The 23,333-nt window shown below is 41.2% G+C and overlaps 1 protein-coding gene and 1 long non-coding RNA gene across 23 annotated transcripts in view; one reads left to right on the top strand and one right to left on the bottom strand.

Annotated features, from left to right (window-relative positions):
* The window catches only part of PLEKHA5 (pleckstrin homology domain containing A5), a 196,052-nt gene that overhangs the window by 79,228 nt on the left and 93,491 nt on the right, over positions 1-23,333 (top strand). Inside the window, exon 4 of one of the 22 annotated variants that reach the window (XM_075602992.1) lies at positions 12,656-13,299. The exons of 20 other annotated variants lie outside the window; for them this stretch is intronic. In XM_075602992.1, the coding sequence (XP_075459107.1) occupies positions 12,656-12,683 (28 nt within the window). In that variant the 3' untranslated portion in view covers positions 12,684-13,299. Of the gene's footprint in view, positions 1-1,299; positions 1,490-12,655; positions 13,300-23,333 lie in introns of those variants that run through there. One more of the 22 variants, XM_075602971.1, reaches the window with a different exon arrangement.
* LOC142494615 (uncharacterized) lies at positions 3,005-9,980 on the bottom strand. Its single transcript, XR_012801564.1, has 3 exons — positions 9,844-9,980; positions 8,885-8,981; positions 3,005-3,103 (listed from the first exon to the last, which is right to left on the bottom strand). It is a non-coding gene; the product is annotated as an uncharacterized LOC142494615 (long non-coding RNA).

Genomic DNA, 23,333 nt, shown 5'->3' with positions numbered 1-23,333 from the left:
ACAGACCACATTAAAGGAACACTATACTTCTTATAACCAGAGGAAGCGTTTGGAAATGTCACCTCGGTAACCTTGCCAACTGTTCCATTCATCATTTATTAAATCCTATTTCAGCCCGCCTTCTTGAATCCCCTGATATACTGTAGGATATCCATATTTCCCTCCCTAATTCTTAGCCTTTAAACTTGACTTTAAATGTTGTAAAATATACGTTTACAGACCTCAAATATTTATAAATGTATAATTTTTCAACTTTAGTTTCATAGTCAAATGTACACGCACATTACCTGTGCTTCATAGAGTATTTTAAAAGGGGAACAGCTCCTCCCCAAATACTTTATAGGGGCAGTCCCTCCTTTGGACATGTATTAATTGCAGTGACATGTTTGTGGTTACATCTATGTAATGGGTGCCTTTTATTCTCTCCCCCACCCTTTTTTTTTGTGATTGCCTGTGCATACTCTTATTGAACACAGTGACGAGACTCTCCCTCCACCCCTCATCTTAGTTCTCTAACAAGGACATGTGTGGATAGAGGAACCACTTGACAAACACTCCCCCTTACACAGGCCAAAAGATAAATAATCCGTTACATGTGTTTAACCCTTTGATTGCCGGCATCCTCTTCCATTCGTTAGCTGGCCAAATCTCCCCTGGCAAATGGCATATGATGTAGCTTCTATGTCGTGGACACCCTAGGGGTTAAAAGACCATTCTGTTTATTTTTAGGATCCGCTATTGGGGTTTTCACTTTTGTGGGGCAGAGGTAAAGGGACTTGGCTTGGGATAAGAGGAGTTGGCATTACTGGGACTGAATTTATCACTCAATCACCTGGATCTGTATACTATTTTATTTATTCTGGCTTTTTTCCCCCCATGCCAGAAGAAATCCTTTAAATGCTCAACACAACCTGTTCCAATCATTCATTGTGAGAGATTGGGCGTGCAGACAACTGCAAAGGGTTTGCTTGTGCAAATGCATAATGAAGTATACATCATGGGCTCTTAATCAGTGCAATAGGATAACAATCTCTGTGTGTACATGGTGTAAGGGTGTTAACAGGTGTGTTAAATCAAACCCAAAGAAGTGTTAGTCCTTTCACTTGCCAGGAGCAGCCCCCATTTCACAGAATTGGGTAGATGAGATGAACTAATGAATTCCCCTGGGTAAGTGTAGTTTGTTTATTGCAGCTAACGATTTGCGAGGCTTTGCGGCTCTCTGTGTGTTTGGAAGTAGGCCATCACATGCAGAGATGAAGCGCACGGCTGTTTAAAATTAGACATGGAGCATGCTCACATGCCTTCCTCTGAGATTGCAGCCTGTCTCCCCGCTCACTGCTAGAGGATGTGTCATTAAGGAGGAAGGATCACAGCTCGCCCTTTTGTCATCATATCAGAGAGCATATGATTTATCTTTAAGAATCGGGGGCTTAAGATGGAGATGGGCTTGGCAGCCTTGGTCACAGCAGTTCAGCATTAAGCAGTTTGGGTGAGTAATTATCAGCATTCACATTTGTGACCATATAAATTGCAGGTGCACGGCATCAACAGGACAAGCTGTAGCATGCAGAAGTTATTGGCGGGTTAGGGATTAAAAGGCTCACTTAGAATATATCTGTAATATTTACATGCACAAGCACAGACGCCACCAGCTGCATAGTGACCAGGGCTGTGTTTCTCACATGTGGCATCCGTATGCACAAACTGTAGCTCGACGAGTAAAAAATGCAGTGTGGTATAGTGTGGTATACAGTATATGCTTGGACAATGTATACCTGTGCAGCTGTCATTCAAACTAGTGTCAGATTCTCTCCCAGTCCGTCTGTTAGATCATGCATTAAAGTTGCACATTATTTTTCTCCTGGAAGAATTCAGGTTCTATTGGTTACTAAACTTTAGCTATAAACCTGAGATTTAGTTTGTACTATTTGACAACTAGATGAAGAATTAGTCATTTAATAATGGCAGTTAAAATTACCAAAAAATAATTGTTCTAATTACTGTATGACTTGTACAGAAGATTTCCACGGCATGCATATCTCCTCTTAGGATGTTGCAAATACTCGCATTATTTCCACATGATTTGGTATCCGTGTGGATTTGTTTTATATTTAGCACTTATGAAGCAGCATAGAAATGTATTTTGGTGGATTTTGCAACCTATTAGAAATGTAGTTTATTGATTTTTTTTCTTTCTTCAACTAACTTTAAGGGTTTGCCGTGGAGCATACTTTCTGTATGATCTTCACTGGAAGACGAGGGTTAAGATACGCATCTATCATGTTGCAAAGTGTTGTGCCCGTCATGATGATGTAAGATAATCTTAACCTGCCCTGGTTAGTCGCTTGCAGATATTGCCTTTTTCATTAGACCAATTTCTTTTTTTGTCCCACCTCATTTCATGAGCAAAAATACTGCCGGAGATATTGGTTTTATGCGCTGCTCATTACTGAATGTGAAGCATGAGACCCAGTCTCTGTGATCAGGGGACACACGACACACGTAGACTTGTGGCAGGCAGCAGGACAAAACATACAGAACACCTACAAGCTCAAATTGAACCCCCAAAATACAGGACAATACACACACCATTGTGGTCGCCCCACTTTCTCTTAAAGAATTGATACATGGAGACCTCAAAGGGAACACAACTTGCGATGTGCAGTAATTGTAGGGCGATCCTCCCACACATACAAGGCAGCTTTAAAGAAGCACGCCCCTCAAGTAGCCTATACATTAACTCCAGTCCTCAAGATCTACCAACAGGTCAGGTTTTCAGGATATCCCTGCTTCAGCACAGATGGTGCAGTCATTGGCTGAGCCACTGATTGAGCCACCTGTGCTGAAGCAGGGATATCCTGAAATGTGTGTGTGTGTGTGTGTGTGTGTCTGTGTGTGTGTGTATTCCTGGGGTGCTACTTTCTTGCCTCTTAAGAGTTTTCTGCTCCTTGTTTTTCAGTAAAATGTTTATTTTGGTATATTAATATAATCATTTTATGAATCTCTTGTGTGAGGTTGCCATGGTAATTTCCGACTTCACTGACCTCGGGGGTGCATCCATTTTGACATCCCGGACACTTAATATTTCAACTGCTCATATTTCCTGAAACAAGAATTAGATTTTAAAAATAGCCCCTAAAAGGGTAAGAGGAGTAAATATAAAGAGCAACCCGTGTGCCCTGCAGCTCAGACTGCAGTAAATGTCACCGGGGGGAATACTGTATTACTTACAGGGCCACAGGCTGAGAAGGAAAAGAATAAAAATAGACCTAACCGCTTTCCTACCGTTACCGGAGGGTTTCTCTCGCTGCCCCGTCTCTTGCAGTGATTGGGGTGTGGCGTGACCCAATTACATGACTAAAATATGCAAATAAACACCTAAAATGATAACCGTTTGTCTGTTACAAGCCTCAAAACAAATAAGAAATCTGATGGGAAAATAAAGCCAGGATCGAGCTCAGGACTGAATTAGTTGAATCTCCGTAGAGCTGATGAAATTAAAATATGCATTATGCAATCTTGGCACCTTAAGATGAACTTGTAAGAATAGGTTGTTTGGAAAAAACTGAACTGTCTTATTACAGTATTTTTGGAGATTTACATTTTTTCTGTAGGGTTTTTTGAACTGTGTAAATATTTGCATCTTTTGAAATTCAAGGATAATTGGATAATTTGGCATAGTGTATGTATGTTACATCAAAAACCATGTAATATCATTGAGGATATTACCCTGACATTGCAAACACAGTCAATGATTACTTTGTGGGTTGTGCAACTAATTTATTAGAAAACACAACCCGAACTACAAACATGAATCTCATCCTGGGAGTACCCCTATAGACCCACCCTCTCCCAACACTGCCCACAATTTTCAATTTGTCCCAGTATCTGAAGAGGAGATTACACAAGCGCTCCTCAAACTAAAACTAAGCAGTCAATGTGGACCTGACCTGTTGTAATCAAAGTTCCTAGGACTTGGTGCCCCAGCCATTGCCAAATCAATTGCTTCCATAGTCAACTCTATCCTGTCAGCAGGCCATATCCCTAGGACCTGGAAAACTGCCAGAGTTGTCCCAATCTTCAAAAGTGGGACAAAAACTCCTATCTCAAACTACAGGCCAACCTCTCTTCTCCCAATACTATCCAAAGTCATGGAAACATGTGTCCACTCCCAATTAAGCGATTCCTATGCCAAGACAAATTTCCCTAGCCAATTCCAATCTGGCTTTCACCCCAAACACTGAGATCCAGTGTGTAATGGAACTGGGACAACTCGCTGGTGCAATATTCCTAGATTTTGCAAAGGATTTTGATACTGTTGATCATACTATTTTGCTAAACATGAGCGAAACATGCCAGTGTGTTTTGCTACATGTGAATAAATCATTTTTATTTCACCCTCTTCAACTAGTTTAGTTCGCGGTGCTGCGCTTTTTGGCTCATGGACAATTTTTCTTCTCTAGTTTGCTAAACAAATTTCTGTGCTCTAGACTAGGGAAACATGCTTTAACAGCCCAAGCCTCTCCGACACGTGCTTCAATCTGATTTTTAGAGCAGGGGGTGAAAACTTTTGCAGCTGCGCCCCTCTGCCTTCCCTTGATTCAGCGTCAAATGACACCGCGGGGTCATGTGACGTCACATGACCCGCAGCGTCATTTGACACGTGTGATGTCACGTCACATGAACCCGCGGCGTCATTTGATGCCGCGTTGCCATGGACACGAGTGACGCCCGCAGAGTCAAGGTAAGTAATAGCGTTGCAGAGGCCTCACGCGATACCCCGGCATTTAATTTTAATGCCTTTTGGAAGATGCCCCCCCAGAAAAATCTCCCGCCCCTTTGCGCACTGCTGTTTTAGAGCCTCAAACTGGATTTCCAGAAACAAACTGTTTTTAAACACTGACAAAAATATAACAATGGTATTTGGGATCCAGTCTAACTTCTAAAGCTACCAATGATGGAGGTTCAGATCAAACAAACTCTTAACACCATCCTAGCCCCTGTCACTAGTTTCGAATATCTGGGCACATGGCTTGACTCCCATTTAACATTTGGGCTGCACATTGAGACCCTGACATCCAAAATCTATGCCAAACTAGGTGTACTTTATAGGAACAAATCCTCTATAAGCCTGCTGACCTGAAAGCGTATCGCACAGCAGATGCGAATACCGACTATAGACTATGGAGACATAGTATATGGCACAGCACCTCAAACCCACTTTAGCAAACTAGACACCCTCTACAATTCAATTTGCTGCTTTGTCCTCCAATGTAACTACAACACACATCACTGCAAAATGCTCCAAGATCTAGATTGGCCATCACTTGAGTCTGGGTGCAAAGTTTATCTCGCCTGTCTTTACATCTTGGGCAAGCTACCCCCCTATCTGAACAAGGTCCTCACCTCTACCACACACAACACTTATCACCTGAGATCTGATGCCAAAGGACTGCTCACGGTCCCAAGGTTCAACAAAGTATCCGGCCGCTCGTCCTTTCCTTTCCGTGCACCCCACAACTGGAATAATCTACCTGAGACAGCCGCCACCAGTCTAAGTTGTTTCATAACTAAAGCTGTCTCACATTGTAATCTGGTCTGTAACTGCTACATACGCCTATAACACATATTACCTGTAACTGTTCATGCAGTGTCATTATAGATAATGTATAACCCTGGTTACCTAATGTAACCGTGTATTTGTAACCATGTCTAACCAGGACATACTTGAAAACGGGCGGTAACGCTCAATATATTACTTCCTGGTAAAACATTTTTATAAATAATAAAGTATATCTATCTGTAGTCCTTTTCAATTTTAATTGGAAAAGCATTACATATTTTATATTCCCTATAGCATAACGTTACATTCCTCTTCTTGTATTTTATTTTTGTCAGCCATAACTACAGGCATACCCCGCATTAACGTACGCAATGGGACCGGAGCATGTATGTAAAGCGAAAATGTACTTAAAGTGAAGCACTGCCTTTTTCCTACTTATCTATACATGTACTGTACTGCAATCATCATATACGTGGATAACTGATGTAAATAACGCATGTGTAACAGGCTCTATAGTCTCCCCGCTTGCGCACAGCTTCGGTACAGGTAGGGAGCCGGTATTGCTGTTCAGGACGTGCTGACAGGTGCATGCGCGAGCTGCTGTTTTCCTATTGAGCGAGATGTACTTACTCGCGAGTGTACTTAAAGTGAGTGTCCTTAAACCGGGGTATGCCTGTACTCCTCTTCAACCTTTTCTCACGCCACACAGAGTACATAGCAGGTCCTCTTTAACCCTTAACACTGCTAATATTCCAAAGCTCCAACACCTGTGACCAGGGTAAGTGACTAAATGAAACTTGGGCAGAGCACTGTGGTCCTTCTTTCCTGAGTTCCAGGTCACCAGAATTTAAAGTACCCATAATTAGTTGGTACAGTATAGATTTCTTACAGCTTGTCAGGTCTCTTAATGGATCAACATGAGGTGGATTCCCCCCCATAGATGTGATGTAGCAAAAGCTTGTGTACAAGTATGCTACTGTAGGAAGCTAGCAAAACGAATGTTTTTTTTGTGTTTAGGATGGTTAATTTGTTAAATTGGTGAACAGTGCAAATTGCACTGTGGTGGCATGCGAACACCGCAGGCTTGTCTTTGCTACTGCTTTTTTTTGTGTTTGTTTTTGAAGACGTACTTTGGTAAAGGTATTCATGGCGAGTGCAATGTGCTCTTTATAAATAAAAACACTTGGCCTTCCTTATTGTACAGCTCTTCACAGTGCCGAGCACAGAGTGCGACTTGTTTCAGTTGTGTTGGAACCTATGCATTCCAACCTGGCATACCGAAAGGAGGCCAGGTGCCAGCCACTACTTTGCTCTTGCCCACCTTGTTCTAGCCCACCATGACTCCTACAGTATGTAGTTTGGGGAGCTGCAAATGAAAGGGTAAGCTTTGGTTTTAATGAAGACACCCCGAAACGCTGGATTATTCTTGTAGTGCAACAAGAAATTGGGAATTTTAATTAGGCAAAGATGCTAGTAAAATCAAAAAGGCCCATATGTCTTTCTCATCTCGTCACCAGAATCTCCCACACAAACTCTTCGTGCTGCCAACAGCTGGTGTTTTTCATGAGAAACACTGCAACAAAGCCTATATAGGACGTTTCATTTCACTCCAGGAACATACACTGCTGCATGGTACAGGTGTACGTTTCTCCAGCCTGCAGGCACTTGTTTTTTATGTAGCCTCCTCTCTCCGTGCTTAATGATCACACTGCATGTCGTCCTAGCACACACTATTATTTTATACTGTCCGGTTTGCCATGTAAAATTCAACATTTCAAAAGTATTATCCCTGCTCAATGTTTGTAGCTAAATGCTGCCCATGTTTAAGGGTCACTAACTAAATTGTGGAAGGGCTTTTCTCTACAAAGTCAGAATATTAGAGTTGTACATTTTCTGGATTCTATTTAATATTAATATATAAAGTACAGTTTGTGCATTGCTGGGGGTTGATCACTGAATAAGGGGATTAATCACGTGGCTTTTGTTAGTAACGTGCATGACACTTCTGAGGAACTCCAGTCCTCTATGGCCACCAACAGGTCAGGTTTTAAGGATATCCCTGCTTCAGCATAGGTGGCTCAGTTAAAGACTGCACCACCTGTGCTGAAGCAGGGATATCCTGAAAAACTGACCTGTTGGTAGCCCTTGAGGACTGGAGTTGGCCACTCACTCCTGTTATATTGTGTAATTTCTCAAGGTATTTTGCCTTCAACTTTCAAATTGTTGCACATGGTCACCGAGAAAATGTCTTCCATACGCAAACACAGATCTACTTGGCTACATGCGGAATAATACTCCTACCCACATCCGTAAACACGATGGCGCTGAAAGATGGTATCCCCACCCCCTTTACACACACTCCCGCAGAGGCACAATGTACCTACATGCACTTGCTCAAGAATACCACTATTACCACAACTTGTACACACCTGTGCATAGTAACACAATCGCATCCATATTCCCTCTCCACTACACACAGCCACTTGCACCGACACATAGATACTAACTCACGCAAGCGTGTGTGTGTCTCAAAGGGCTATGTAGATCCAAAATGTCGCCCATTTTTTGCATCTGATCAAATACACTTGTCATTTTTTTTACTGAAATCTAAGGCGAGTGCTGTGGATTTTCTTAATTTTGAGCTGTAAGTTTACATTCAGGCACTTCACGTCAAGCCGCTAAAATACGGAACAATTATGCGCCTTGACAGTCCTTTCTGGGACAACGGGACAAGTCGCTGAAATAAGAGACAAGCCAGTATATAAGGGCCGCCTGGCATCTATCCTATACACCTTGGTAACATGCTGTACCAGCGGTGTGTGATGGTCCGCATTGGGTTTGTTGGGGGGGGTTGGGGAGGGGATACAGAGGGGGGCGGGGGTATGGATATAATAATAGCATGTTCTTGTATAGCGCTGCTAGTTTTACGTAGCGCTTTACAGAGACATTTTGCAGGCACAGTCCCTGCCCCGTAGAGCTTACAATCTATGTTTTTGGTGCCCGAGACACAAGGAGATAAAGTGACTTGCACAAGGTCACAAGGAGCCGACACCGAGAATTGAACCAGGTTCCCCTGCTTCAAACTCTGTGCCAGTCAGTGTCTTTACTCACTGAGACACACCTTCTCCCATGTGAATGCAAAGAGGCCATGTGGTGCGCATGGAGGATTGGGGGAGGCAGTGACTGGAGGAAGAGGGGGGAAAAAAGAGAACGCAATTAGGTTTGTACGTGGACACTGTCTCACATGAGCACACACATCCCTTAGCCTATGTGAATCCTCATATACATACACTCTTCCTGTAAGGGTGCCTCCATAATTACCTGCCAATGGATGAGCGCATTGAGAAGATTTTCTTATGCTGCTGCTGTGTAATGTACAATGTGATTAGAACATCCTTATGAGAACATGTCGTGAACTCTGTAGGCAAAAGAAATTATTGAAGTTAATTACAATATCTTGGCAACGTTAAAATGTAAGCACCCGCCTCTTCGATTATGTGCAGTCTTTTGTTCAGCAAAATCACCTTAACCTTGCAATATTTTCTAATAACTTTAAATTATCTTTTGAATGGTAGTGCAAAATGGCTTTTATTTTCCTCTCTGGTCTTCTCTAATGTGAAGTTATCTATCAGACAGTTGATAATAAATTCCCCCAAGAGGAAATTAAAGTACCGCAATTATAAGATAATTAAAAACGATTAATCTTCCTTTTTTTTTTTTTTTTTTAAGCAGCAATATATTTTGTGGAATGTAAAAATATATTTTGTAAATTAACCCTTGTTGGCATGGTATCCATAAACACATACAATTAAGGATACATTTTTTTCTAACAGATCATTGTATAGCGATTTAATTTCTATTGTCTATCATTCGAGAGGCGTTTCCAGAAAACAGGAAATTGTGCAGAAGTGGAAGGAGTCCTGCTTGTTGATCTGTGCTCTATGGAAAAGGTCACACCACAGCTGTGGAGATTTTTGGATGGCAACGAGAATAGGCGTCTGAACAGCAAAATATTTTGATTTGATATGAAGTTGTTTAATGTGGATATGGATCAAAATTGTGCAATTTTCCCTATTGAGGGAATTTCCTGGTTGTCCCATAGCAGTGGTCAACAATGGGTTAAGTTCCACCCTCCGACTTAGAGAGGACAGAAATCTCTACCTGTGGGAGGACCATAAATAGCGCCTCCTTTGCTCCCCAGGTAGCCTTTTTCTGTCCAACCTTAGCAGAGGTAGCTGTCACTATTTTTCTGTACGGTAGAAGGGGACTTAGCTGACTACCTTTTTGTTTTTTCCACGGGAGTTGTCTGTGCCTCTCTCCCGCTGAAGCCCGGGTGGTGCTTGTTCCAGCTGCAGACAGCATGGTGAGAGCTGCTTGTTGCGTGTGTGCGTACACGAGTCCTAATAAACGCCCTGCCACAGGTGCGGATTAAGCAGCAGGGAGCTCGCGTCATCCACATTCCTTAAGGGAAAAAGAGGAGGATTTAAAAGTGCTCAGCAAACAAACGCTATCACTGCCGTGCTACTCTGCACCTCGCACAGGGATCACAGGTGCGCCGAGGACACACCGACGCTGGGACGCCTGCTCAAATTCTGCATAGTGAGGCGAAAGTGCTAGAAGCCTACCTAAGTATACAGACACTGCTTACAAACCCGCAAGCCTGGTTTCCACAAATAATCCACCTGTTGGTGGACAAATCATGGCAGCTATCAGTGTTTTAGGGCCTCCTATTGTATTGTCCCATGCAACATACCAGTCCAGGAGCTTGGACGGCGTGGAGGTTGAGTGAAAAGTGCTTAAATCCTCAGGGCTATCACACAAGGTTGTACAAACCTTGATGGTCACAAGGAAGAAAACTACCTCTGCAGTGTACTACAGGATATTTTGCAGGGATTCTATCTGTTGTATGAACGCCAAGTGTAACATTTTTTGAGCCACGTACTCCCACAATTTCTGGAGTTTCTCCAAGAAGGTTTAGAGATGGGACTTGGCAATAGCTCGCTGAACGTTCAGGTGTCGGCATTACTAGGGAAGCACTTGGCCACCATACATCTCATTAGTAGATTATTTCAGGATCTCAAGAGAATCAAACCACAATATAAGGACTCAGTGCCTGTCTGTTATTTACTTTTAAGTATTACGGGCATTAACAAGCGTCCCCTTTGAGCCCTCTCTCCAGCTTCAAACCCGGATCCAACATTAAAAAAAGTCCTTTAAATAGCGATGACGTCTACACGCAGGATTGGGAAATTATAAAACTTGTACATGAAGTAACTATCTTCTTATTGTCCACTAAGACAAGATCGTCTTGAAGCCGGTTCAGCTTTTTCTACCCAAAGTAGTTTCCAAATTCCATCTCAATCGAGAGAGTTCTACCTTCCGTCATTGTCCGGAGCGGTGTTGTCACCCCAGACCTGGCAGATGTATTTGATACCTAGAGAATATTGCGCCAGTTATTTTGTGCTGCCTCATAATGTTTCTCTGACAATCTCTTCCCCCTAAATCAGTGATGGGAAAGTAATATATGCACAGGATATAGATCTAGTGATCTATGCAAGGACATAGCAGCTGTGGGTAGGTACTTCTTCACACCCCCTCCAATCAGCTTCTTAATGTCGTTATGCTGATTAAGTGTCCCGCTCCTCACACTAGGAACTAGGGATTAGCACGGTCATTAGGCAGCGGACGGAGTGGGAAGAAGCTATGATCCACTCCCTCTGCACTGAGGAGATGGCTGCCTGTGGCCCACCAATGCCTTAAATCTCCCTATGAGCACTCCTCAACATGACACCTTGACTCAGTGACATAATTAACATTTCGCAGCGTACATCTGTTTAGGAGCCATGCTTGTTTGCAACACTTGGTACGTATACGCTGCTTAAAGCTGGTTCCAGTAGTGTGATGTGTTAATGTACCTTCAGAACAATACTCTGCTATTTTATAGACCAATACCAGGCGCTTAATCCTTAAAGTGCAGCCGTCGCCCACATTGCATGGTAGAACAATGGAAGGGTCCGTCGTGGTATGACCTTGTCCATCCAGTTTGTTCTTTATGCTGCTGGAGGGCAATTCGCTGTCATAGTCTTTCTGAATGTCGTGTGCATTCAGTCTCATTATGGGAGGTATAGATTTAAATCCAATTACATAACAAATGACAGTGAAATGCAAAAATAGATTTCCATATTGCTTTTATTGTTTCCTCAATACTGAACAATGCCGCATGTGCCCGGCACTTACTGAAGGCAAATGGCTTGAAGCCCTTTTTATATATTTATTTTTAAGTTTGTCATTATTTTATACTTGAAGTTTTAATTAATATCCTGTCAGTGTGCAACATTATAATTACGCTGCTGGCAACCACAGGCACAGTGAGAGATGCAAATTGTTTTCCGTTATTCTAAAAACTCTGCATGTGTATTAGACAACTATCTAAATCTGACTTGCTTAGCTGAAGCTGACAGAAGAAAAAGACTGCTGGCTCTATCCTGTCATGTGTGTGGAACTGACCTACATAGCACTGCATGTATTTATTTATTTTTTTATGGGATATTAGTTGTTTAGTGAGGATTTATTAATTAAACACTGATATGGAAATAGTTACATTGGATCACGCGTGGAAATGATGCGCGCACACTCGCGCTCTCTCTGTGCATTGCTCTTTACTGATCACCTTTTTATTATCGGGATGATGCAGCACATGGTGATGGATCCGGTCTCTCTCTTTTCTTGGTATCTTGTGGTTTTACCATATTTTGAGCTGTGTAGCAGGCTGGGATAAGATTTAAAGGCGTTCCTGGTAAGGAAATCATACTTCAAGCTGTGATGGGGATAATCGGGGAACTGTATACTTTTGCTGACTTCAATGGGGGGGGGGACGCGTTTCGATGTGTTGGTGTCCCCATCAGCACTATCGCAGTCTAATGAATTACCCCCCATCTTTTTTGAGCCAGTGATGTTTTGTATGAACGCGTCATTCCTTGAATTCACCTTTACAATTCTAGCTCCAATTATAATTCTCTGTGTAATTTTCTTTGAATAGAATGTTTTTTCTATTAATATATATCTAAACTATTCATTTTTTTTGCCCTAAAGGTGCGTTCCCACTGATTCTGCCGCTTGACCTACGTGCCTAGTGCATGAGACTTCAGCAGCAACCTTATGCTGTGTGCTGGCCAAAGATTAACACCGAGCTTTTCTATGCACTCTGATGGATAATTAACACGTCGCAGTTTGCTACTTTTAAAGGTGCTTTGTCATGGACTCAGTGAAGCATGCTGTATATATTTACATAACACAGTTTTGTTTAAGCAGTTAGGTTCTTGGTAAGATTGAAACTTGTGGGTTTGATTCCAGGCTCAGTCACTTTTATTCAGGTCATCCTTTTACAGGTCACTGTAATTATGGCAAGTCCTTCAGGATTGGGGCTGATTATGCCTCTATTTACTGTTCATGGCTGCATGAGATGAATCCATTCTAACACGTTATGACATGCTTCATTGTGAAATCCAGTTGTTTTAAGGGGATTTCTAAAAGTGGTCAATGATGGCGTATGTCATCAATTCGGGTTTGTATTTGCTAAAGCAAATGTTCGTAATGAAGGCTGTTTCTGACTGAATTACTCATTTTATTTCATTTCTTAAACCCATTTGCCATTTTTTTGTCCTAAAACTCGTGTCTCCTGGTTCAGGGTATGGGCTGTTTTATATACACAACATGTGGAAATCCTTCAAAGGTTCCAGGCATTCCATTTCTAAAACATTGTACAGGCATACCCCGGTTTAAGGACACTCACTTTAAGTACACTCGCGAGTAAGTACATCTCGCTCAATAGGCAAACGGCAGCTCACGCATGCGCCTGTCAGTACGTCCTGAACAGCAACACCGGCTCCCTACCTGTACCGAAGCTGTGCGCAAGCGGGGAGACTATAGAGCCTGTTACACATGCGTTATTTACATCAGTTATGCACGTATATGATGATTACAGTACAGTACATGCATCGATAAGTGGGGAAAAGGTAGTGCTTCACTTTAAGTACATTTTCGCTTTACATACATGCTCCGGTCCCATTGCGTACGTTAATGCGGGGTATGCCTGTATGTGGATCAGCATAGACTGCCTCCAATATTACTAGTCAAAAGTGTCTGACACATAAATCAAAATATATTCTGCTAAATTAGTAAAAAAAAAAAAAATTATATATAATATGTGTGTTTATGTATATACAGTATGTGTATATGTATATATTTTACTCACCATAACTTAACTAAGTGGTAAACCCCATCCTCTTTGCGTCATTGCATAGCCAGTTAACCAACCCCACACTGAGGAGACCCATTAAGGTCGAAACAGCTGTCTGTGGGTGGGTTTTCTGGCTATGCATCTTAACCCTGGCTGTGCTTAAAGCTGTGACCATGCAGCAAGCTTAAGCCTATAGGGAACCATGTTAAAATGGTTTTGAAGCAAAAGGTGACACACTGTGCTCATTTGCATGTCATGTCCCAGAATCCCTTGCTGCAGTGGAAGTGCTGTGTGCTGGGTGATAATGGTGAAAGGCGGGGTTGCAGACCTGCCTAAGACATGCAAATGAGCATACAGGAATGAATATATATATATATATATATATATATATATATATATATATATATATATATATATATATATATATATATATATATATATATATATATATATATATATATATATATATATATATATTTATATATATATATATATATATATATATTATATTTATATATGTATAATCTTTGTCCCACAAATGTTGGTGGGACCTAGTTTTGAACACTTACATATTTGAAAGAATAACTGCCATTAAAAAGTATATATACCTAAAGTTTTTTTTAAATATACAGTCACATATGGAGAATCTCAAAATAAATGTTTGCACTAAAGTTAGCCCATACATACGGTATATACATGCATACATACGGTACATGCATGCATACATACGGTACATGCATGCATACATACGGTACATACATGCATACATACGGTGCATACATACGGTACATACATGCATACATACGGTACATGCATGCATACATACGGTACATACATGCATACATACGGTACATACATGCATACATACGGTACATGCATGCGGTAGGTGCATACATACATTCTGAAGTCTGATCTCCTTCCAGCTTTTTCCAGTGGTAAAAGTCAGGGAATTGCACACCCACGTCTTAACATTCAGAAGTATTTGAATGACACTTGCAGCTGGCTTGATGGGTAATTTGACTGTGAACATGACCACATTTTGCTTTGTACATTTTGAGATCTCGAGGGAGATGTCTTTTACGCTTGTCACCCATTCACTACAGCCCTATGATTTACTCAACTGTCCTTTGATGTCAGGGCATCAGCAAGGATAGAATTCAACACGCGTTGACATTTAACTTGGGGAAAACTTAATGCTGCAACTGTAGAAAGATTTCCTATAGAAAAGCTTTGCAATTGTGTTTTAAATTGAGAGCATGCAGGAGGTCTAGTCTGAAACCGTAAGCTTTCACCAGGTAGGACTTCGCAGGCGATTGAACTGATGCTGGCCATAAGTGTGTGCTGTCTTGCTTTGAAGTATCATGCAATTTCACATGACATTAGGGTGGTTATATATAAATGTGCAAAACTGGGCCAAAAACAGCGCCAAAAACAGCGCTAGATTTATTAAAGCCGGAAATCACACTGGTTTCAATGGCATTTTTTCAGTGAATATTTTGCACTAGTATTCCAGCAGGGATACATAGATGCTACGTGCCACTGTGCGGGTTATAAAACCAGCACGTCGTTCTCTTTACAACAGAGGGCTACTGGTTGATACTCTGTATTTATTTACTCCAACCCTACACTGGCTAACAAATATAAACTGAAAGTATGAAAGGACTCACTATAAATATCTTCAAAATACACATGCAATAGGATTGGGAATAAACGGTATTTTCTGTTGTTTAATATATGGTGGGAGAACAGTGTCTGTAAGTGTTATATTTACTTTCAACTATGTTTCTGGTTTTGGACCTTACGGTAAATAGTTAAACTTTGACTAAACCATTTATATATTTTTGCTACTGCTTTATTTATAGTTATAAATTCATATGAATATTTATTACAAAATGTCTTCATTTTCCCTTCAGAAGGACTGAGTTGTCCCAATCTTCAAAAAGTGGGGACAAAAACACAGGCAAATGTCTCTTCTCCCAATACTATCCAAAGTCATGGAAAAATTGGTTCACTCCCAATTAAGCGATTACTATACCAAGACAAATTTGCCTAGCCAATTCCAATCTGGCTTTCGTCCCAAAAATTCCACAGTAACTACCCTGCTAAAAGTTTGCAATGAGATCCAGTGTGGAATGGAACTGGGACAACTCACTGGTGCAGTATTCCTAGATTTTGCAAAGGCTTTTGACACAGTTGATCATGTTATCCTGCTTAACAAACTCCAGAGCTCTGGAATAGGGAAGCATGCTTTAAACTGGTTTCAATCCTACCTACAAACATGTGTCTATCTCAGGCTCCAACTCCAACCTCTTGGATATCACCTGTGGTGTCCTGCAAGGATATGTTCGGGGGACCCTACTATTCTCAGTGTTCATCAATGATCTTCCTACAGCTTGTAAGGGAGCTTCAATACACATATATGCAGATGACACAATCTTACATGCACACAACCTTAGCCTATTCGACCTTGAACACATACTTCAATCTGACTTTTCGAGACTTGAAAATTGGATTTCCCAAAACAAACTGTTTTTAAACACTGACAAGACTGTAACAATGGTATTTGGGACCAAGGCTAAATTTTTAAAGCTTCCAATGACTGAGCTTCAGATAAGAACCAACACTAACACCACCCTAACTCCTCTTACTAGTTTTAAATACTTGGGCATATGGTTTGACTCCAATATGCCGTTTAGTCCTCCAATGCAACTATAACACACACCACTGCGAAATGCTCAAAGAACTAGATTAGTCATCACTAGAGTCAAGGCGCAAAGTTAATCTTTCCTGTCTTGCATTCAAATACTTTCTGGGCATGCTACCCATCTATCTGAACAAGCTCCTCACCCCTACCACATGCAACACTTATCTGCAATCTGATTCAAAAAGACTGTTCATGGTCCCAAGGTTCAGCAAAGTATCCGGCCGCTCCTCCTCCTCATACTGTGCACCCCAAAACTGGAACAACTTACCAGAGACTCTCGCATCCACCACCAGACTAAGTTCTTTCAAAACTAAAGCTGTCTCACATTTTGATCTAGTCCGTAACTATTACTTACGCCTATAATATATATTATCTCTAACTGTGCAATGTCTTGTATATAATGTATAACCTGATCACTTATGTAACTGTATTTGTAACCATGTATTATTTGTCATCTTAACTCTGTGCCCAGGACATACTTGAAAACGAGAGGTAACTCTCAATGTATTACTTCCTGGGAAAACATTTTATAAATAAAATAAATAACTGCAATAATTTGAAACTCCTGCTGCTCGTCTAAATACGTGTTCATATTTTCTGTACAATAGAGCTGAGAGCGCTGAATAATGGGACTTGACAAATTGGCACCATTCTTTTTTTTTTTTTCTTTTTTTCCATTTACGCAAATTTAATATAAACCTCCCCCTCCTCCCCTATTTTTATTAATTTATAAAAATGTTTTACCAGGAAGTAATACATTGAGAGTTGCATCTCGTTTTCAAGTATGTCCTGGGCATGGCGTTATGATGACAGATACATGGTTACAAATACACGGTTACATTAAGTGAGCAGGGTTATACATGATATACAAGACATTGCACAGTTAGAGATAATATATATTATAGGCGTAAGTAATAGTTACGGACCAGATCAAAATGACTCGCAATGACCTGAGCTAAGAAAGAGACCCGTTAGAACTTCATAACTCATGAAATCAAAATCTATGGATAATCTCAATCTTCATCCTATAAACTAGGAGTGGCCAACTCCAGTCCTCAAGGACCACCAACACGTCAGGTTTTAAGGATATCCCTGCTTCAGCACAGGTGGCTCAATCATAAGGACTGAGCCACTGATTGAGCCACATGTGCTGAAGCATGGCTATCCCTAATAAATGGCCTGTTGGTAGATCTTGAGGATAACCTGTTCACATAACTGCAAAATCCTAGTTGTCGCTGGGTTTATACAACTCTGCACTACAATTGGGATTACCATGAGAAATGAATTCAGTTGCTGGGATTCACGGAGCACAGGTGCGTGGTATTACTCCCGGACTTGGTGTGAACTTCCATTGCCTTCAGCCGCCGTTACCCCTTATTGGGGAGTAATATCTCATCAGAGATTAGTGAATCTGACAAAGTATGTCACCGAGTAATTCTGATTCACAAATTCATACAAACAACATGATGGTACAGAAATATAAAAGGGAAGTCAAAGGGAAACTCAAACAGTCAGGTAAACTTGCTCAGATTGGATTTGGTTAGTAACAAATCAAAAACGCTTGCAGAAATCTGTCCCAGTTTTGTCTGCTTTGGATTGTCCAATCCTCATTTGCGTTCCACATTTTAGCAATGAACAAACATCGGAAGGCATTCAGTTGCATATAGATAACACATTAATTTTCAATACGTATTCAAAAATACAATACAGGCATACCCCGCATTAACGAACGCAATGGGACCGGAGCATGTATGTAAAGTGAAAATGTACTTAAAGTGAAGTACTACCTTTTTCCCACATTTGAAGCATGTACTGTACTGCAATTGTCATATACGTGCATAACTGATGTAAATAACGCATGTGTAACAGGCTCTATAGCCTCCCCGCTTGCGCACAGCTTCGGTACAGGTAGGGAGCCGGTATTGCTGTTGAGGACGTGCTGACAGGCGCATGCGTGAGCTGCTTTTTGCCTATTGAGCGAAATGTACTTACTCGCGAGTGTACTTAAAGTGAGTGTCCTTAAAGCGGGGTATGCCTGTATGTATTTGTTTCCGAACGTAGTGTTCACCTTTAAATGTTACAAATCTGTGTCCTGCACTTGGAAATATTGTGCCATTAATTCACAAACTCTTGCAATATAATTCGTTTAGCCAGTCTGACCTTCTTGAAGTGTTCTGGTGCTGTCCGTACCATGTGTAAAATGGACAGAGTTCATAATCCGTTCAAATAAGATCCTTATGCGTTTGAACTACAGAACAGGCCCTTTACAAATAGTTGAACTGATTTTTGTTTTACCGTCTAAACTTGACTTCATTAGACTTCTATTAGAAATGATGAATGGTGCGTTTGTGTATAGATATTACAAATTTATGCTCTATGGGCTTCGCTTTGGAAGTTCTTACCTTTGCCGCTGATTTAGATGACATTTTTGTGATTTTTATAATTTCAGAAGCTTACAAGACAGGCTGTAGAATAAGCATATGATTTGCAACAATAGGGTGTTTTAATATGCTCGTCTGATTGCAATGGAAAATAAAAATATTAGTGCTTGTGACAGGAGGGGGTATCCAGGCTACACAATAAAGGTTTAAGCCCATCTGGTTAGCCCTGAAACCAGGGGGTCCCTGGCAGCTACCTAGCACCATAAGCCAGGGATTAAACATGTCAAAAATAAAGTACTTTCCCTGTTTACATGTTCCCTTTGCCCTAGAAACTTGAAACTTCTTTTGTGTAAGTTTTATGTGAGATATTTGGGTCAAAATGCAATTATTTTGTTAGCAGGAGTTCTGGGGCCAAAGATACCAGTAGTCCCCTAATTCTCCCTGACGTGCAGGCACTATTTGCCGATACGCAAGTGTAATTACACCGGGGCTGCCTGGTGTCCCCCAGACTGCTGGTTTTCGAGGCCCGATATCCCAGTCCCATCTCCCGCACAGATATGGGTCTCCCCCACAGATATGGGTCTCCCCCACAGATATGGGTCTCCCCCAGAGATATGGGTCTCCCCCAGAGATATTGTGTAATAAAACATTTTATTATGTGTTGTGCATTTACTATAAATGTCTATTCAGCCGGCCCAGGCATATACAGAGGCGCCTGGAAGTCTGGATAGACATCGTAGTTTAAAGGGGAGATGGGATGTTGAGAGGGGGCAGGGCGGAGTACTGAGTCCGGAGAACAGAGACCCCCTTTTGGGAGGACACCCTGGTCTGCCGGACTCAGTGGAGCCTGCCTAGTAGGTGTCAATGGGTTGACTGGGGGAAGCAGCAGAATGTCAGCACATTTCCCATTGGTTAATTCGTATGTCCCGCCCATGGGCATCCCGAGCCGATTTGGCATGCCCCCTCCTCTGTCAGCCAAAGGACGAACCCCTATTCCTATTGGCTGGCGGTTAGGAATTCCCACGGTCTGGTCGCTCATTCTACCTCCATGCTGAACATAGAACAGCAGTAGGTATGTAAGGAGAAGCCCCAGTCAGAGAATCAGACTATCTTGTGGCTTGAGTTGATGATGCGAGGACGGGCTTTTCAAAGTTGTTCTATTCCAAATAGCAGAGCAACCGGCTTCGTTTTGACGCAAGGACCAAGTTCTTATTTTAGAAAGTAGTGGTCACGGCTAGGGACGGAAGCCGAAAAGAGGACCAGGAAGCCCGGGTGTAAATCCTGGTTGCTGTAAGCCCTTCGAAGCAGGCGCCCTGCACCCATTTTAGCCCAGATTTCACCCCCAACACCCCAGTAAGTGTGTATATTCTCTGTATCTTTGTATTTCACTGTGTGTATACGGTTTTACCCGAATAAACCTCATTTTATTCCACTACGGTATTTTGCCTGGTAAATGATCCCGGTATACGTTTGTTAAAGGTCCTGGTCTCACGTGACAGTGCTACATTTTTGCCTCCTTTTGGATACACGTTAAGGTTTTTACATAATTACCAAAGCAATGACCATGCCATTTGCATAGCTAATGTATTATTGTGCAACTTGTAGGGCAGGCCTATCTTATTTCTAGGCAGGATTTATTGATGACGTTCCTTCAACCCTTGCCTTGGTTTCTAACTAGATTGCAAATATATGATTTCATATCATACTAGTGTAACCCCTCAGCTGTGGGAACGGATACTCCATGTAAATGAACTTGTAATGTCCAACGTTTTTAGTTAATAGGACATCTTTAAATGACTCATTTTAAATGGAACATTGTGGACAATTGACTAATCTAGTAATTTAATTACATACTTTAGTGTGTAGGATTTTTCAAGAAGTGCCTTTATGCTGAACAATTGTTAGTGTAATTAAACACTACTGGATAACTTGGTGAAAAAAGAAAACCTCTGATGTCTGTAGAGTACTTTACATTTTATTGTAAAATTGCATGGAGTTTCATTGAGAAGATTAGATATTTCTAAAAGCTTTAGACTATTTGCTAGCAAAAGTAATTTAGTTAAAAATTTAAAAAAAACTGACCGCAGAAATAATAAGCATATATCTAGAGCACTGGACACATGATGTACATTGAAAGCACCGATCGTGCAATTATTCACTTAAAGATAATCCAGTCATTACTGTGACACATGATCAGCAGCTGATGTCGCTTGTGCTTTTCATGGCGGCCTTGGCTCTAGGGCATCTGTTAAACGTTCCGAAGAAACTTCATCTTTATTAAAAGGATCTTATACATTTCACTGCAAGGATACGTTCATGAATCAAGTAAAAAGGTTTTGATATGTGTTGGGGTGTGTATATGTTGGGGTATGTATATGTTGGCGTGTGTATATGTTGGAGTGTGTATGATGAAGTCATGCTATTTAGAACTTGAAGAATCATTTTAAAGTCCATGTCCATGACCTCTGCAAAATGGGCGAGGAAGTGTTTTGTGCACCCAAAAATTGAGTGTGTATTCTAGAAATAAGTGAGAAAGCGCCACAATGTGTTTCCTGACAAAGGACTTTCAGAGCACAGCTGAATTACTCGAGTATCTCTTCAGCATACATCTGCGTCGCCCCAAAGCCGGACAGCCGTTTGCTACTGTTACAGCGGCTCTGTTACAATCCGAAACACCTCAACTTTCTCATCCCCTGTACCCGATGTTTAAACTTACCCTGCCTATAGATTGTAAGCTCTATGGGGCAGAACCACTTCTAACACAACATATTGCAGGCTTATCCTACAGTACCTCTTGCAACATAATTTAACCTAAGAGTGACTTAGACAGACTGTCAACTCTTTGTGTATCACATTTAGTGATGTGATTTCATCACTGCAATGACATGGAGTTGGCAACAAGGTGGTCTTTCTGCTGCCTTTGTAGAACTAACCTTACAGTACAGTGCATAATAAACTACTTTTCATTTTATGTTATAGCGACATGCAGGATACATTTTGAACTGTGAATGAGCTACAAATAAAGCACTGCTTGATCTGATGGTTACAAAAATCTTCCTTGTTTATTGAAAAAGGTTTTTTGGTGCAAATCGAACAAAAAAACACACAATAGCTTCAAATGCTTGGTTACATGATGTTGCTACGGGCTTTTATGGGCTACCATTGTTAACGTGTATTTTCTTTAGTCTCCTATTTTTCACCTATTTCTGTTCCAGAGTCTGACATTCATTGCCGTAAATACCTAATGTTATGCAGTGAAATTGTAGTATTGTACTTAACAAATGCGCATATAAGCTCTTGTGCGTGCGTTTTTGCGCTCACTCTTGCACGTTTTACCACTCGCCCTCCCTCTTGTGTGTTTTATTTATCCCCTCACCTGAAGGAAAATAGCTGAACAAACAAGGCTTTCATACAGCTGGGAAACTTGAACTTTTTAAAAGTGAATAGGTTTTTATTGGCATGTCTTATTAAAATGTTTATTTCAGGTCTAAAACTGTTTTAATGCGTCACAGGTTCCTTTATATGGGTGAAAACCATCAACGGTATTTTAAAACGTTACCAGTTGAGCAATTTCTTACATGGCAGAACATTAGTAAAATATCTCTCGTACGTTTCCAACTGGTCTGGGCTTTATTCAAAGAATAGTTTGAAAACAAATTGATAAGATTCTGTTCCAGTGTGGCTGTGTGTTCCTCCTGGTGCAGAATGGATCATTTCATCTGTAACATGTTGAGTACCTCACATCTTGGGACCACCCAGTTGAATAAACATATATTTCACCCATGGGAACATGCAGGCACAATTGAGAGGAATCTGCAAGTTATACATATACCAGATATGTACATGCTTGACTTTAGTACCGCGTTTGAGCTTGTTTGAACTCATGTGAGATATTTTTCCCAAGGCATATCTTATTTATAAACTAGGCAGTAGTCTGTTAAAAAGGAAAGTATTGGTCGGTATCACACACACACACACACAATCAAACTTATTTTAACAATATACCATGATACCTAAACATGTTTCTGAAACAGAATAAAAATACAAAAGAATGTTGCTCATAGCAGGCACAGCTCTGAGCACAGAACTGCCATGTTGGCTTACACCAGGGGTACTCAGTCCTCAAGCCCCCCCAACAGGTCAGGGTTTCAGGATATCTTGGCTAAAGCACAGGTGTCTCAGAGGCTCAGTCTTCTACTGAAACTCTGAGCCACCTGTGCTGAAGCTGGGATATCCTGAAAACCTGACCTGTTGTGGGGGCTTGAGGACTGGAGTTGAGCCCCCCTGGCTTACACCAAAGGAGCTCTAAGAAGATGTGCATGTGCTCGCACAGCCGCCGTGCTATGTGTGATTGTGTGGCTCATTAGAAAGGGGGTCGTCATCTTCAAGTCATTTCTTTGCCCGTTGGTGTCTTTTTTTTTTTATAAACATGTATATATTCCCACT

The sequence above is a fragment of the Ascaphus truei genome, chromosome 5, assembly GCF_040206685.1.
Source record: "Ascaphus truei isolate aAscTru1 chromosome 5, aAscTru1.hap1, whole genome shotgun sequence".
Taxonomy (NCBI): Eukaryota; Metazoa; Chordata; class Amphibia; order Anura; family Ascaphidae; genus Ascaphus; species Ascaphus truei.
Note: the sequence above shows the minus strand (reverse complement) of the source record. Positions and strands in the feature narration are given on the sequence as shown.